This window comes from Narcine bancroftii, chromosome 10 (genome assembly GCF_036971445.1).
Source record: "Narcine bancroftii isolate sNarBan1 chromosome 10, sNarBan1.hap1, whole genome shotgun sequence".
Classification (NCBI taxonomy): Eukaryota; Metazoa; Chordata; class Chondrichthyes; order Torpediniformes; family Narcinidae; genus Narcine; species Narcine bancroftii.
This window is the reverse complement of record NC_091478.1, coordinates 103,533,134-103,549,754: the sequence shown is the minus strand read 5'-3', so window position 1 is coordinate 103,549,754 and position 16,621 is coordinate 103,533,134. Positions and strand designations below refer to the sequence as shown.

At 44.3% G+C, this 16,621-nt stretch overlaps 1 protein-coding gene across 1 annotated transcript in view; it reads right to left on the bottom strand.

The window, feature by feature from the left end:
• Positions 1-16,621, bottom strand: part of gse1b (Gse1 coiled-coil protein b) — a 622,818-nt gene that overhangs the window by 342,502 nt on the left and 263,695 nt on the right. Inside the window, exon 2 of the mRNA XM_069902129.1 lies at positions 447-624. Coding sequence (XP_069758230.1) covers positions 447-624 — 178 coding nt within the window. The remainder of the gene's footprint in view (positions 1-446; positions 625-16,621) is intronic.

Sequence of the window (16,621 nt, the reverse complement as noted above, 5' to 3'; positions counted from 1 at the left end):
ACTGAATAGAGAGGTTGGCAGAGAGGGACCCTTTGCCCAAACATGGTGTCACCCTGTATGGCAAAAGGATCCACATTCAAAGCAAGAACGAGACCAGACAAAACCAGACACAGAAGATTAAAAATGAGCGGGCCCTGAGTCAAAATGTGATAATACTGGAAGCTGTATCATAGCCTATAGGGGACATGTATTATTCAGCACGTAAAAGCTGTGAATCATCTAAACCTCAGGCTATATACATCTCTTGTAAGCATCCCACCATGTTATACATTTGCCTAGTTCGGAGGTTCAAAATTCACCACCACTTGAGATGCTTCCAAGCAACAGCTATTAAACAGCTAGTTCTGGCATGTGGAGGAGCATCCCCAGGCTTCTGACACACTGTTGAGCTTTGACTGCTCGTTAAGCAAGCATTCACTGCCTGGCAGAGAGAAACATTCACGTACTTGTAGTTTCGTGGTCTGAACTCCCAGCATACACCGTCAGCTGAGGGGAGTGGGTTGAGCTCCTGTACGTGCCGGCCCTCTCTCGGCTCTCCTCCCAAGCCTCCTCTCTGGACAGTGGACAGCACGGCGTGGCCTGCTTCTGGCTCGAACTGGAAGGGCGAGGGGGTGAAGGCAAACCCTGTGCAGTGAGAGTAAAGGAGGTAGGTTTAGATTGCACGCAGTTAGGAGAGGAGGGGGCTATTGTTGCCCCACTGATCTTCAGCACCGCCCCCCTCCCTCTACACCCCACATCCAGACAATGTACAGTTCATTAATCATTTCAATCTCAACTACAGTGCAAGTGTCGATTGAATAGAAATACTTCATCACACACAATGACAGCCACACTTTTCTCTAATAAATTGGCAATGACAAAATGCGTAGCCTAGAAAGGCCATTTAGCCCATTAATCCCATGCTAGAGTTCCAATTACATCTCCCAACAGAGGTCACAGTTGGCCTACATTTTCGATCTAAAGACAACAAAGATTTTAAATCCATTCACAGCATCTGGGCAATTTAATTTGAAAGCTTAAATCTGGGATAAAACTTAGCACCAGTAATGGTGATCTCACACCAACATACAGACATCAGGAAAGAGGTGTAGGTGCCACAAGACTCCTACCACCAGGTTCAAGAACAGTTGTTACCCCCCCTTGCCATCAGACTCTTAAACAACAGACTTAATCAGAAACTCATTTAAAGACTCTTCCTTTGGATATTATTTATTACTGTGTGGCCACTGGAATCAGAGTGGACACAATGAAATAACCATGTAAGGCGTCTTTAGAGTGAATCAAACGGATTTACTCTTCAGAATCCGCGCAACCTTTTAAAAGCACAAATCACGCACCCGACATGCGCTGACGTCACCACGCACTGACGTCACATAGTCGGTTCAATGCCTTCTGGGAGTTGTAGTCCTGCCATAGCGCCGCTACAACTGAATGTTTACTTTTTTCCAAATTGCAGTCAGTTTTTATAAATTTCTCTCTTTTGTACATGTTTCTTTTCTTGAGTGCAGTTCTTTTTGCATTGCCAAAAATTAGAAATTCTGCCTGGCCCACAGGTAAAGGAATCTCAGGGCTGTATGTGATGTCATGTCTGTGCTCTGACAATAAATTTGAACTTTGAACATATAAACCAGAGAAGGAAATCTGTGGAGTCCAGACTTAACAATGTGGTTGGCTTCTGTCTTGTGATAATTCATCCTTGACTTCAACTGTTCACTCTTTCTCTCACCACAGTTGGTGCCTGGTCAGCTCAGTTTGCAATATTTTGCTATATTTATAATGCTTATCACAATCTAAATGGAACCCAAAGTCACATGGGTCAGGATCTTCAGCCAACTCACTCTGTTCCAATCATCAAGACCCTAACACCAATCTCATCTGACATTCCCATCAACCTCCCTCCCTCCCTCCCCACCCCCCCAGCCCCCAGATCCCCCCACTCACCTGCACAATCAGGGGCAATTTGCAGTGGCCAAATAACCCATAAATCTCTATGATTTGGGCACATGGGTGGAAACCAGAGCACGCTAGGGAAAGGGACGAGGGTGGGGGAAGAAGGGGAACCATACAGTGTGCAAACCTCGCACTCAGAGCTCTGTAAGTAAGTGGAGCTGTGAGACTGCAGCTCTGCTCCAGGTGCCAGTGAGGGACTTTAAGTATTCCCTATGGATTGGTGCTCTGTGATTAGTAAGGGATTGCTTAAGGTGGGATGTGAGTGGGAAGAAAAAGTTTGAAAACCACTGTTTTAATCGTCCCTCATTGACTCGTCATGTGCACGGTTTCGTAACTCCAAAGGAAATGGGCCAATGACAATTTTTCACAAGCAAAATATTTCAGTAACAATTGGGTCTAGAGCAGTGATTCTCAACCTTCCCTTCCAACTCACAGCCCACCTTAAACAATCCTTTACTGATCACAGAGCATCGATGATATAGGGATTACTTAAAGTGGGTTGTGAGTGGAAAGAAAAAGGTTGAGAATCACTGGGTTAGTGCGAGAGGTTTCTCTGATCGTTCAGCGTTCTCACTGCCTGTGGGAAGAAGCTGTTCCTCAGCCTGGTGATGCTGGCGCTAATCCTCCTCGATCTCTTCACATCCTCCTTTCTTTGCTGAAAAATTCTCAGTGACTTTGCTTGTTTTTTTGAGATTCCACCGCATTTTTTAAGTAAACCCCTTATTGATTTCTCCTCCAAAATGTATACCATAACTGACTATACTGGGGTGGGATAGGGTGGGGGGCAGGTAAGGAATAAATTCTGCTCCTTATCATTTGATGTTTGTGTGAGCATGCAAGTGTAGTTTCCTATAACTGCTAACTGTACTTCAAAAGCACTCCCAACAGTTTTGGGATATTACACAATGCAGCAGTCCCGAATTGCTGCCAAGATACTGCGCTGGAATCTCCGGAGTGGGCTCAACCCACAACCGTCTGACTCAGAGGCAAAAAGGCTTCCTAGTAAGTCAGAATGAGTACGGGAAAAGAGTCATTCTTTCTGACCGAGGATGTGGGTAACGGCCATTTGGCCATTCGACATGCTCACTGAGGGAAGTGATGGTCGACAGCAGGAACAGAGGGGCTTCTGTCCTGCATCATGCACTGGATATGCCTCTGGTAATCCCACCCAAACTCTCTGCATAGAACTGCTCTCTCAGTTCTTTCACGTGTATGGAGCAGAACCATTCACAGTGAGAGAACTGCTCCCCACTCAATCCTGTGCAACAGCATCAGAGCCTTTCGGCAAGTGAAATACCTCTCGGCACGATAAAGGAAAAGCAAAGGGAATGCAGTCGTCACTTCACACATCAAGTGGGATGATGCTAACCAGTAGAGCCAGAGAACACCTCTGTTTGCTACTGAGGGAGGGAGATGCTGCAATGTTAGAGATGCTTTTTGTTCCATGCAACTTTGACCCTCTCAAGTATTCATAAAGGGTTCCATGGTGATATTTCAAAGAGGGACAAAGGGCATATCCATGTTATCCACGCCAACATCATGAGCATCTGATGGCACTCCATCACTGCTCTTGAATTGACTGCTATGTGTTCCACATTGCAACTCAAGACTATCCTCTGGAAGTAAAAATGCAGAAATGCTGGGGGAACTCAGCTCTCTGGAAATGGCTGCAAAGTACTTTGACAGGCCTCAAGATGTGAAAGGTAGATAAATTCAAACTTTTCTGACAACAGTTATAGAAAGAATTCATTCAAAGTAACTGCAAAGAAGGCTTTGCATTTGCACTGGTTTTGTCTCCAAGACATAGGCGAGCTTGACAAGGGGCGACCAACATCAACTGAAGCAGGGTGTTCCCTCCTGATAACTCCCTCCACCGCATGGCTGGGCATGGCTTATATTTATGTACAAACGTTGTGAGCCAGAATTCCTTCATTGCAGATTATGAAATTGGAATCATTATGGTCATCAGTGGGTTAATACCATAAATAAAAACCAACTTCACTCACCAAGTTCGGTTTGGCCTGAAACTAGTTTGGATACGTTCAAGAGGGGAAAACAATTCCTTTTTGCATTCAGTTGAAGGATCAGAGGCAGAGTTAAAATTGGGCAAAAAGTATTGTGAATGCAAAGGACAGACGTTTTAATTTAGACGGATCTATGACTTAGGGCATTTAGTTTAGGTGCCTGCTGACATTTTGTTCATACTTGAAGAATGGCTTGAGCCCGAAACATTGGTTCTGTATCTTTATCTTTGCACTGTCTGACCTGCTGGGTTTCTCCAGCTTCGTGATTTACTTCAACTTATTGCACAATAATTGGTGGACCCAGAATCAATCAGGTGCTTCAGGTAGGCAAAGTCACCCAGAAGTTTCAAGGAGGTGAAGGGAGGTTTGTGGATACAAACTCAGGTTTTCATCTCAAGCTTGCCAAAGAGAAACCATGGTTTTCAAAGGTGGGTGGGATGAAGACTTGGGGGAATGGGGAGGAGTGGAGGTGAGAAAGGACTGACTGGCCAGAATTGGAAGGAATGAGGTAAGGAGCAAAGTTGGAGGGACCCTTTTCTCTGCAAAATATACACTGGACATATTTCCTTACTACATAGGGGACTATTCCTCAGCCCATCAAGGCTATGCCAACTTACAAAGCAAACCCATTATTTTTTCCTATAACCTAGTCTCCCCACATTCCCATCAACTCCCCACCAAATTCTGCTACTCATCCACACACTGAAAATAGCCAACCAACCTACAGACCCACAACTTTGGGATGAGGGAGGAATGTGGATCACATGGATATGAATGTGAATCCAAAAGAGAGAGGATATGAAAACTCCACATAGGCAGCTCTGGAAATGTAATGGATGCACACTAGGTAGCACAGATAATGCAGGAAAATATCCCAAGATTCTGCTCAAGATCATTATTATTAGAATCCATCAATGCTTCACTCTTTCCTTAAACACCCTTAAATTCTACCTCTCTGACCAGGCTTTTCCTCACTTGACCCAAGATCTCCGTGATGAATTTATATCGGGACATTTTAATACAGCCAGAATGTTACACTTTTGCTGGTTAAATGATCAGTTATTACGTGTGTGTGTGTGTATGTGTGTGTGTGTGTGTGTGTGTGTGTGTGTGTGTGTGTGTGTGAGAGAGAGAGAGAGAGAAAGGGTGTGTGTGTAAGAGTGTGTGTGTAAGTGTGTGTAAGAGGGTGTGAGGGTATGTGAGAAAGGGTGTGTGGGTGGGGATTTGTGTGAGAGTGTGTGTGTGTAAAAGACGGTGTGTGGGTGTGAAAATGTGTGTGTATATGTGAGGGTGTGTGTGAGTGTGTGTATATGTGAGAGTGTGTGGGTGGGGGTGTGTGTGTGTATTTGAGAGAGGGTGTGTGGGTGGGGTGTGTATGTGAGAGATGGTGTGTGTGTGTATGTGTGAGAGGGTGTGTGTTTACATTTGAGAGAGGGTGTGTGTGGGTGTGGGTGTGTTTGTGGGTGTGTGTGTGTGTTTGTGTGTATGGGTGAGAGAGAGAGACATTTCCACACACATATATCGCATGCTGTGATATTTGCAGCAACTCATTAACCCCACATCCCTCCTCCCCACCACATTACCACCCATCCAGCTCAAACCACAAACCTCCCTCTTCAAGACACTATTTCCAAAGACGCCACCATCATCAAGGTCCTCGCCAAGAGAAAAGAAAGGCAGACTACAGTATCTGAAACCTATTTAACTGACCGTCCATCAATCCACATTGAAAACTAGCAACATGAAACATGCTCACGAGTTGTCTCCGTTAAGGGAAATTAATTAGTTTCAGGGGCCTCGAGTGACCTGGCAGCCATATGGAATATGTTGAAAACTGCAACCCCCATTTATCGTGTCACAGACCCAAACCCTCCAAACATATTTTCTGAAATTTCAATCTGTCGCTGCAAATCATCAGGTGTCTTCATAGTTCACCCTATTTGTGTTTCCTACATTGCTGCACTTTAAAAGTACTCAGTGGCTGTCAAGGGCTTTTTGTTGTCCTGAAGCTGTGAATGAGACTAGCTTCCTTTTAGTTGTTGTTGCACTAACCATTGTCCTTCCTCTAGTTAATGGGCAACAGAGTCGGTTGTCGCCCGTGGCTCTCACACCTCAGTGCCTCTTACCAGCCTGCCCGGAGCGCTCCTACCCTTGGTGCACTGCCTTCTGTTCTGCCTCTGCGCCGTTAATCTCGGCTTACGTGCCTTGCAGCTGACAAGAGTAGGAGAGTTACGAGTCGTCCCCACGAAGCTGCAAGTCAAGAGTGATTTATGGGCACAGCTCGGGACACATCATTTGTCATCGCTTCCTGTCAGAAAGCATTCGCCCACATCTCCTGTGGCTATGGTTAGGTCAGGGAAGATGCTGATACCAGGCCTGCTGGGGAGAAACGCAGCCCAGACTCTGGAACAGGTCATGAAATGGTCCTATGGCTGATGTTTCTATTGATGAGGTGGTTATTCAAGATCTTTTCATGGCATTGAAGGAGGATGTTCGGCCCATCAAGTCGTGAAACACTGCTCTGGGAAAAAAACTGAGAAACAAAGTACCAAGATCCTCATGTCCATCTCCTCCTCCAGGATAAAAGGACAAGGTGGTAGTACAAGGAGATAAGTGACAATCTCATTCAGTGGTAAAACAGGTTCAAGCAGCTACCAGGCCATTCCTGCTTTCTGCACCTGTGTTCCTGCAACATACATCATTCCATGATTAACTCTTCCTCTTGTCTTCCTGAAGCAAAGGAGGTTGAGGGGCAATCTTATTTTTCATTTTATTTAGAGATACAGCGTACTTCAATGTGTTGAACTTCTATTCTAACTTATATTTATATAAATCTGCTCCGTGGTCCTGGAGAAACGCCATCTCATCTTTATTGAACGATAAATAAAGGGGACTTTACTGTTTCTCTCCTGCTTCGCTCTGCATCAAATTTATTGTGAACCCTCTCTTGGAATGCTTGCCACGTTAAAAAGGACAGACAAGAGTTATTGTTTGAAGAATTCACCCAAAGGAGAGTCTTTTGAGAGACAGGATAAGGCATAGATAAAGATGCTGGAATCTTCAGTGAAGAACAGTGGGTTAAACAACATCCATGGGGGGAAATGCTCAGTCAACATTTTGGGTCTGGACCCTTTGTTGAGACGAAAGAAAAAAGAGGATGATCTTAGAATTTGGGGTAAGGACAGAAGGTGTAGGAGGTGGACAGACTGATGGAGTGACCAATAGGAAAGGGCATGGGGATGGCAGGAGAAATGTTAGGGGAGTGGAACCAGATAGCAGAGGAATTTAACTAACTGCTTGTGTCATTAGGTTTAAGACCATCCAGGAGGAACATGATGTGTTGTCCCTGAATATCAATGAGGCTGAGAACAGATATCAGAAGAATGATTGGGGAGGTTGAAACACAGACTGGCTAAACCACTTTGCTGAACACCCACATTCTGTTTGTGGGTCTCAGCTTGAGCTTCCTGTTGCCAATCAATCCATCTCCCCCGATCATTCCTCAACCTCATCCATTGTCAGGGAGAGGCCAAGCCTGATCGCAAGAACACTGAGTTTTCCAACTTTTGGTAAACTCCCACCTCCATCCGGTTTCACTGTTTCCATTTCTCTTTACCCTCCCTGCTACTTTTTTTTCATCTTACTTCTTCCCTCTAATTTTTCTTGGTCCTTTCCCAATAGTCTCTCCCTCAAACGGTCTCTCTACCTCCTGCCCTATACCCTATTACCTCTTGTCCCCTCGCCCTGTTCTTCCCCCTATATAAGTAATACCACTTCCGTTTCTCTTTAATCTAGGTGAGAGATCTGGACCCAAAACCTTGACTACCTATTAACCAAGGGAACCCTTTCTGATACCTTGATGAAACGTTGGTTGTTTGTAACAGAAAGAATCCTGGGTGACCTGCTGAGTTTCTCCAGCACTTTTGTTTGTGAACCCTTTCTGTTTGCTTTGTCACCTTGTGATGCACAGGATGACTGAAGTAGATTCCTTTGACAGCCATGCCATACATGAGCACATTATTGCCACACTCATCTCAGAGAGACATTCTCCTTTTATTGATGTTCTCTACTATTCATTTCTGAGTTATGGTTCATTCAAACCAGAAAGAAATGTGGGAAAGCACTGCCGTTCATATAATGAATGATTGGTACATTCTTGTTAAGTGTGTCAGTGATTCTGGAGAATTTTTATGAGTGCATTAGGGAAGATGAATGGAATGACAACTTCATGAGCTAATTAACAGCGAATTTATACCTTGTGGAATCAAACTGGTTCTGCTTGCCTTCACTGGTAATTCTAGGAAATCTATTACCTTTACATTGCTGGATTCCACAGAGCTCCCAACAATGGAAGTCGATCCTAAGCTTGATTCTCCCCCCCCCCCCACCCTGATGTCTGGGGAGATGGATGTGTTCGGAAGTGTCATGTTTATTGCCTGCCTCTAAATATCCTTCAGTGGGGAGACAGTGCTGAACCACCTTCATGAACCACATTGCATGTTGCATTTTTATAGTGCCTTCAACATCCTCCCAAAGCAACGAACAGTCAGGGCACGTGGTCATGGGTGTATTATTTATTGCAAATGCCACAGGCATGTGCGAGTGATCAAATTCACAGGCTTTATTGCTATTGATGTTGGGGTAACTTCTGGAGAGCAAATCCACTGTTCTTCCTCAGTGTCATGCACTAGAATCATTAACGCATAACCAAAAGGCCAGACCTTGGTTTAAGGTGAAATAAAAACAGAAAATGAAGGACCATCAGCAGGTCAGCTGCAACTGCAAATTTCCAGTATCCACAGATTTCTGCTTTTAATTGACTCTTTGCTTAAGATGTAGCACAGGTACCAGGCTTCAGAGGGCAACAAGGGCTCCCGAAGGGACTTGGCACTGAAAGCTTCCTAATGATGTCGGAGATTTGGACCTGGAGCTCGGGTCACCGGTGGATCGAACAGGAGTCTGTGTGGCTGCAGTGGCTGCGGGAGGCGAATCCCCGGACACTCAGTGACTCTGAAGGGTCTCTCTTTTATACTCCTTCTCCCTTACTGTTAGGGGCATCGGGTAATGCACAAGTATAGCATGTATGTTACATTTTTAATGTATTATTAGAGGACAATAAAAATGAACATTGAATCCAAAGCCAAAAAGATCTTATGGCTCTATTGTGAAGCATGGAATGCAGGGGCGTATCTACGGAAAATAGCGCCAATGGCGGAGGGTTGGGGGGCAACCTTTTACATTCCATGCGTCAAAATAAACGGCGATAAGGAGGTCTCGTGAGAGTTGGCCCAGGTGGCCGTCATATTATATTTGGCTTTCGTCCTTTTAATATATCAAGAGCGAACGGGAGAAGTGGAGAAGAAAGAGGTGTGTGTTCTTTGTATGTCGGGGTGGGGGTGGCACTGGGGGAGTGTGGCACTGGCGGGGGAGGGGATTGGACTCGGTCTAGGCGAATCAAGCCTCTGGCTATGTTAATCGTGCCTCCTTCAATGTACCACTTCTAGTCACCAGGAGAGGTGCAGGGACCACTGGGGGAACGGAGCGGTGAAGGAGACTACCGGGAGCAGAAACTGCTCAGTGCCCCACCCCTCAAGTGACACCCAGGGCACGTGCCATTCTTACCATACCTGCCGTACATTAGATACACCCTGCATGGATGTCGTTAACCTGGGCAACTGGGTCAATATTCAATCATCACCCATCATTACTAAAGCAAATGATCTAGTCTGGACTATGGCTATCCGAGCTTGACTGTGTGTGTCACCGGGGGACTAGGTGCATAATTCCTGGAAAACATTCTGCTCGAGACAGATAAGGTCCTGCTGAGGTGGACAAGACTACGGGCCACCATCCTCTCGACTTTCTGTAGGAGCACTGCCGATAGCATCCTGGCCGGCTGCATCACAGTGTGGTACAGCGCTGTACAGCATTGGATCGGAGGCCAATTCACAGGATCATAAGAGCAGCAGAGAGGATCACTGGACTCTCCCTCCCTCCCTTCCATCTATGTGATCTACCGGGATCATTGTCTGAAGAGGGCTCGCAAAATTGTTAAGGACCCCCTACCACCCTGAACTTAGCATCTTCCAGCTACTCCTGTCGGGAAAGCGATACAGAAGTATCGGAGTCAGAACCACCAGGCTGAGAAACAGCTTCTTCCCACGGGCAGTGAGACTGATGAACTGCTCGCACTGCTCGTACAATTCCTCTGAGAATCTATTATTATTTAAGAACATTTATTTATGTACTGTATATAAATCACGTGTTACTATGTGCACTTTGTCTATACATGCATTTGCATGTTCTTACACCCAGGACTGAAGAACATCATTTTGTCCAGTTGTACTTTACAATTGTATAATAATAAACTTGAATTTGAACTTGCTGCACCACTCTGCCTGGCTCAGTGCTTTACCCGGGTCAGGTTAATCGGTGAGACCTCACTTAGAGTATTGTGTGCAGTTTTGGGCTTTTCATTTAAGAAAAGATGTGCTGACATTGGAGAAGTTTCAAATGATTCGGGGAATGAAAGAGTTATCATATGAAGAGCATTTGACAGCTCTTTGTCTGCACTTTGTTGGAATTTAGGAGGTGGGGTGGGGGGGAAGAATCTCATTGAAATAATCAGAATGTTGAAAGGCGTGGACAGAGTAGATGTCCAAAGGTTGTTTTCCATGATGGGAGAGTCCAAAACAAGATGGCGCAATTTCAGGATTGAAGGGCGTCCGCTTAGTACAGAGATGCAGAGGAATTTCTTCAGCCAGAGGGAAGTAAATCTGTGGAATTTGTTGCCACAGGTGGCTGTAGAGGCCGTCAGTGGGTGTATTTAAGGCAGACACTGATAGGATCTTGATTAGCCAGGACATCAAAGGTTAGGGGGAGAAGGCCGGGCTGAGGGGAAAAATGGATCAGCTCACGATTAAATGGCAGAGCAGACCTGATGGGCCTATTTCTGCTCCTGTGTCTTATGGTCTAAATCTGCACATGTGAGGAAGAGGACCGATGATTATTGTCATTGCGCCAGTAAACCAGGTAATGAAATACAATCAGCATTGACCAGACGTTAAGAAAAGGTGCAGTGAACATTACAATAAAAGTGGAATTGAAGCCAACAGCAACACTATTCTACAAAGAACTGTTAAGAAGTACTGATTTTACAATCTGAGTGCAGTACCACTCATGATTGAGTGTTCAACATAAGTCACAGCTTTGTCAGAAAAAGCTCTTCTGAGCCTACTGGTGCTAGATCCAAGTTTCCTGCAGTGTCTGTCTGCTGGGAGACGAGTGAATAGTCCTTGATTTGGATGTGCTGTATCTTTGATCATGTTTCTCGCCTTGCCAGATTGATGCTTTTGATGGTAGGCAATTGGATTCCAATAATCCATTGGGCAGTTTTCACTACTCACTGGAGTGCCTTGTGATCTTGTGCAATACAGCTCCAGTACCACACTGAAATACCATATGTTAGCTTACTCTCAATTGTGCATCTGTAGAAATCCAACCATATCCTGGGACAGGGCTAGATCTTCCTTATACTCCTCAAAACATAAAGACGCTGTTGTGACTCTTGATTCAGAATTGAAGAATTTAGGGACCAAGTGAGATCTTCAGAGATATGGATGCCAAGGAATTTAAAGCTCGGTAAAAGCTCCACCACCACTGATGTAAATTGGGACGCGAGCGTGGCTTCTGGCGCGCCTGAAGTCCACGATGATCTCCTTGGTCTTCTGAATGTTGTGAGTCAAATTGTTATCGGCACACTACAAGGCCAGGTGTTGATCCTCACCTCTATAAGCTGTTTCATCATCCCTTTTAATCAGTCCTCTGTACTTGATCAATATTTGGTGTGTTGGTGTTCGACAGATCAATATTGTGCTTGAGGTCTGAGGGCAGATCAATGACAGAAAGAATTGAAAATCCTTGGGGTCAGGCTGGACTCAGATTGGTTTGGTTGTGTTGAGGTCTCTAATTCCATTGGAACTTGTGTGCACAAATTGGCTCTCATTGGAAAAAATTACACTGAACGATATTGCAGCTAGAATAGTCATTCAAATGAAGCTTCCTTCGCAGCTCAGGGTCCACAGCTCTGTAGTGTCTGACACCCCTTTAGAATCAGAATTTATTGTCACAAAATGTTGTCGTTTTGCAGCAGTATGTCACAATGCAAACATTTCTAGAAAACATTTCAAAATAAATAAATTAGTGCAAGAAAAAGAAAAGACAAAGTAAGGCAGCGTCTGTTGTTCATTGTCCATTCAGGAATCTGATAGCAGAGGGAAAGGAGCTGCCCTTGTGCCGCTGAGTGCTCATCTGCTCGTCTTCAGGATCCTGTACCTTTTCCCCTGATGATATCAAAGTGAAGAGGACTTGGCCTGGGTGCTGGGGGCCCTTGAGGATTGAGGCTGTTTCCTTAATACCACACCTCTTGTAGATGTCCTCGGCGAAGTGAAGACTGGTGCCCGTAATGTCGCAGGCCGAGTTAATGACCCTCTGGAGTTTTTTCCTGTCCTGAACATCAAGTGATCATCTTTTAAATGCCAGCACAATTCCTGCCTCCAGCATCCTTGCAGGCAGTAAGTTCCAGGTGCCTACCACTAATTTTATTCTCCCTCAACTTTCCTTAATCTTAAGTCAAGTGAGCCAAGTTATGAAGTCAATTGGAGGATTTTCTCCCATTCCCTGACCAGTCCTCCCCGATCCCAATCATCTTGATTAAGTCACCCCTCCAGCTCCTTTGTTGCAATATGAACAACCACAGCCCAGTCGTTCTCATAACTACACTACTCCAGCCCAGGCAACATCATCATCAATTCCTTTTCTCTAATGCTAGAACATCTTTCCTGTATAGCAGTCACCGGAACCATACATTTTGATTAATTCCACCTATTTAACGTTTAATTCATCAAATGAATTAATGTTCATTAATGGTTCCCACATTACCACAGTAACTAAGCATCAAAAGATATTACTTTGCAAAGGGAATTGGGTTTCCTGAAGGGAATATGACAGGTTCAGCATAAAGGGAAGTCTTTCATCCATCTACTAACTGAGGTGTCAGGAAGCGCCTTGTTCTTCTTCTCCAACAATAATGAGACTGATAAGCAGCACCCTAGATGGATAACACTGTAAATAAAGCATAGCAAAGCATGAGTACAGTAAAATATTATGAACAGGTGCAAATGGAAAACTGGAGACACGGCAGAGTAACTAGAACGTCAATTAAAATAAATACCAGTGAACTATGTGTGAGTAATTACAGTAAAAGAACAGCTCATTAGTACAGGTTCTGCAAATGACACACACCTCACCAGGCACTAAAATATATTTGGAGCTTTCTTCGCTAACCCTTGGCCAATCACAGCAATCCTGAGCTTTATATCCCTGCAGAACCCCTCTCTGACAAATTCACAGCACAGTAGAAGAGATGGAGCTTAGTCGATGCCCTCGACTTCCTGCAGACTGAGCCGTAATCTCTCCATTTATTCATGATATAACACCATCCTGCAGGCAAATGGGACATTTATAGTTCACTGGGGAGAAATTCACCTGGTCACCTGTGCTTAGCATAGAACGGTGTCAGTCAACAGCTCTGTTCATCTCTGGAACTTCCGTTCCGTTCCAGATTTGAGGTGGATGATTGTTATCAGGTCACTAAATAGCACCAAATGCCTTTGGCTTCAGTTTCAGAAAAGGACTCCAACACACAGCTGCAGATCAAAACCAAAAAAGCACAAATACGGGAAATTGAACTAAGAATAGAAAATGCCGGAAACATCCAGCAGGTCATGTAGCATCATGTGGAAAAATAAACAGCGTTCTCCTTTCATTTCAGAAGTGTATTTGGCTTGAAACTGTTCTTTCCACAGATGCTGTCTGACCTGCTGAGCGTTCATAGTATTTTCTGCTTTTCAAGTTCAGTGCTACTGTCACACATTGCAAGATGCAATGATCGAGTTTGTTTTGCAAGCAGTTCAGCTGGACATCCCATACATGGAACAGCAAGTCAGACACAGTACAGAAGTGCAGAGTTACAGAGAGAGATCAGATGGTTCAGGGCACAAGCCACGTAATCTTACAGTTCTGAGAGTCATTCAGAAGTCTGATAACAGCAGGAAACCATTCTTGAACCTCCTAGTGAGCGATCACGCATTTGTGAATGTTCTTCTTTGACGAGAGTGTGGCTGGTGCAGGTTGAATCTTTTGATATATTGGCTGCATTTCCAAAGTAGTGGTAGTTGTAGTTAGAGTTGATGGAGGGGTGGGGGTGGGTAGGCTTTCTGTGATGGTCTGAGCTGCATTTACAACCCTCTGAAGTTTCTTGCAGACTTGGTGGAAGAGTTCCCATTGAATCCTTTCAACGATGCTTCTGTAGATGTTGTTAAGGGATTCACACCTGTTATGTACATTGTGTTCCAGTGTTCCAGCACTCAAGGATAAATTTCTCATCTAATGAAAGTCTTAAGACACCAGAGAAGAATTGTTCTCCAAGCAGGCGTTGCGATTCTTCTCTTAGAAGTTTATTCCGAGATGGAATTTCCATTTCCCAATGGACCAATCGTCATTGCCCCCAATAACAAGAGAAGGAAATGCTTCTGATACAAGTTGTTTCTCTCTGCCTGACATCTCATGAATGTGGATAGTTTATATTCACTCACAGAATGTAGAAAATACTTGCATTTATTGTTGATCCTATATTGTCCGTTAACTGAGTGTGTAGTTAAAAGATGAGAACTGTGGATCCGGAGTTAGATATAGGGCAGACTACACAACGGTGACATAATTCCATTCTTGAAAAGTTTTAATGAACAAGATGTGCTCCTACAACAGCCTTTCACTGATATCATTTCTGAGATTAACCTTGTTGCTTCCTTAAGTTCCAGATTTATTTAATGACAAATTTAATTCCTCTGCTCTCAAGGTGGGATTTGAACTTGTATTGCTGGATCAATGATCCAGAAGGGCTAACCCATTAACTTAACCATTACACTAACAAGCAATGTAAAAGACCCAGATTTAATGGTTCTCCCACCAAACAGGCATCAATAACATTTCTCAACAATTTAACTCGACTCACTATGTCTTTGTGAAACAGAATTTCAAACAGAGTTGTAAATTTTCAACCCACAGGGACTATAAATATCTGAAACATTATTTAAAAAAATAGTATTCTTCCACAACTGACAAACAATGATAAAAGTGCACATTAAATAGCTATCATTGCTTTGATTACCAGGACATGGCTCAGTGGTTGGAACTGTTGCCTCTGGAGACCACTGATGTTGGGTTCAAAAGTCAGTTCAATGGATTTAACCATTAAATCCAGGTTAATCTCCCTGATCAATAATGATGGGGATGCAGGGCAGTGTTGGGGATGCAGGGCAGTGTTGGGGATGCAGGGCAGTGTTGGGGATGCAGGGCAGTGTTGGGGATGCAGGGCAGTGTTGGGGATGCAGGGCAGTGTTGGGGATGCAGGGCAGTGTTGGGGATGCAGGGCAGTGTTGGGGATGCAGGGCAGTGTTGGGGATGCAGGGCAGTGTTGGGGATGCAGGGCAGTGTTGGGGATGCAGGGCAGTGTTGGGGATGCAGGGCAGTGTTGGGGATGCAGGGCAGTGTTGGGGATGCAGGGCAGTGTTGGAAATGACTGCACTGTTGGAAATGCAATGTAAAAATGAAAAAGTGAATGATTGCCTTATTTGAGTACACAAAAAAAACAGGGCGAAATTTCAGGGCAAGGCTCGAGTTATCTCCGGCACCCTGATCAATACTCATCCGTCAAACAGCTCGTGTCGACGTGGAAGTTTTTGCGGAAGCTTGTTTTGGGCAAATTGCTCTCAAGGCTGAAGCCAAAAATGTCAACTGTCCATTGCCATCCATGGACACTGGGTGATCCGCTGAGTTCCTTCACCACTTTTGGGCATTGTGCTGGCTCTCAATTCTCAAACGTGTCTACAATTTTAGTGGTTAAGGAAATCGTGCACATCATTAGATGAATTCAAACCTTTTTATTCTTATGAATCAAAAGCAGTTTTAATTCTCATGGTTGACTTAAATTCTTAAAATATCTTTTCTTCAGATTGCAGTATAAACACAGAAGTTGCCCTGTTAGGAGCTGCCACCATTGAGTTAACAGTTTGCTTTGTGCATAACTATTTTTTAAATTTGAATTCTTCAATCTCCATGGCTCAATGACAGTGTTCACTGGCCCTCTACCCACTGGTTGCATGGTGAGCTGGAGAATGTGTGCAGCCTCAACACTGTGTATGTGGGAACAGGCTCATTCTGTTGTAGGCTCAACTAATTATATATCCTGATCTACTTAAATTCCAAAAGCTATGTCGGACCATAATGTTCACAAGCTTAATCTGTGCATTATGCAAATATCATTATTGGTAACCATGCTGCCAACTCTGAAGTATCCATTCAAGAGGACAGGTGCTGATTTTTGTCTTGTAAAGTTCTCAACTTCAGTGCATCCACTGAATTAAACCCATTCTAATTAATTGAGCCAAAGCTTGGTTTCATGTCAAGATAACGGATTACAGTAATGGTAACTGAGTTAGAGTGCCAGTGGGGTGATCTTAAAGTGGATTTAATTGGTGTGTTCAACTTCCTTCTGTGCGGGGGCAGCTGAAGCTCTTGTGAAGGAC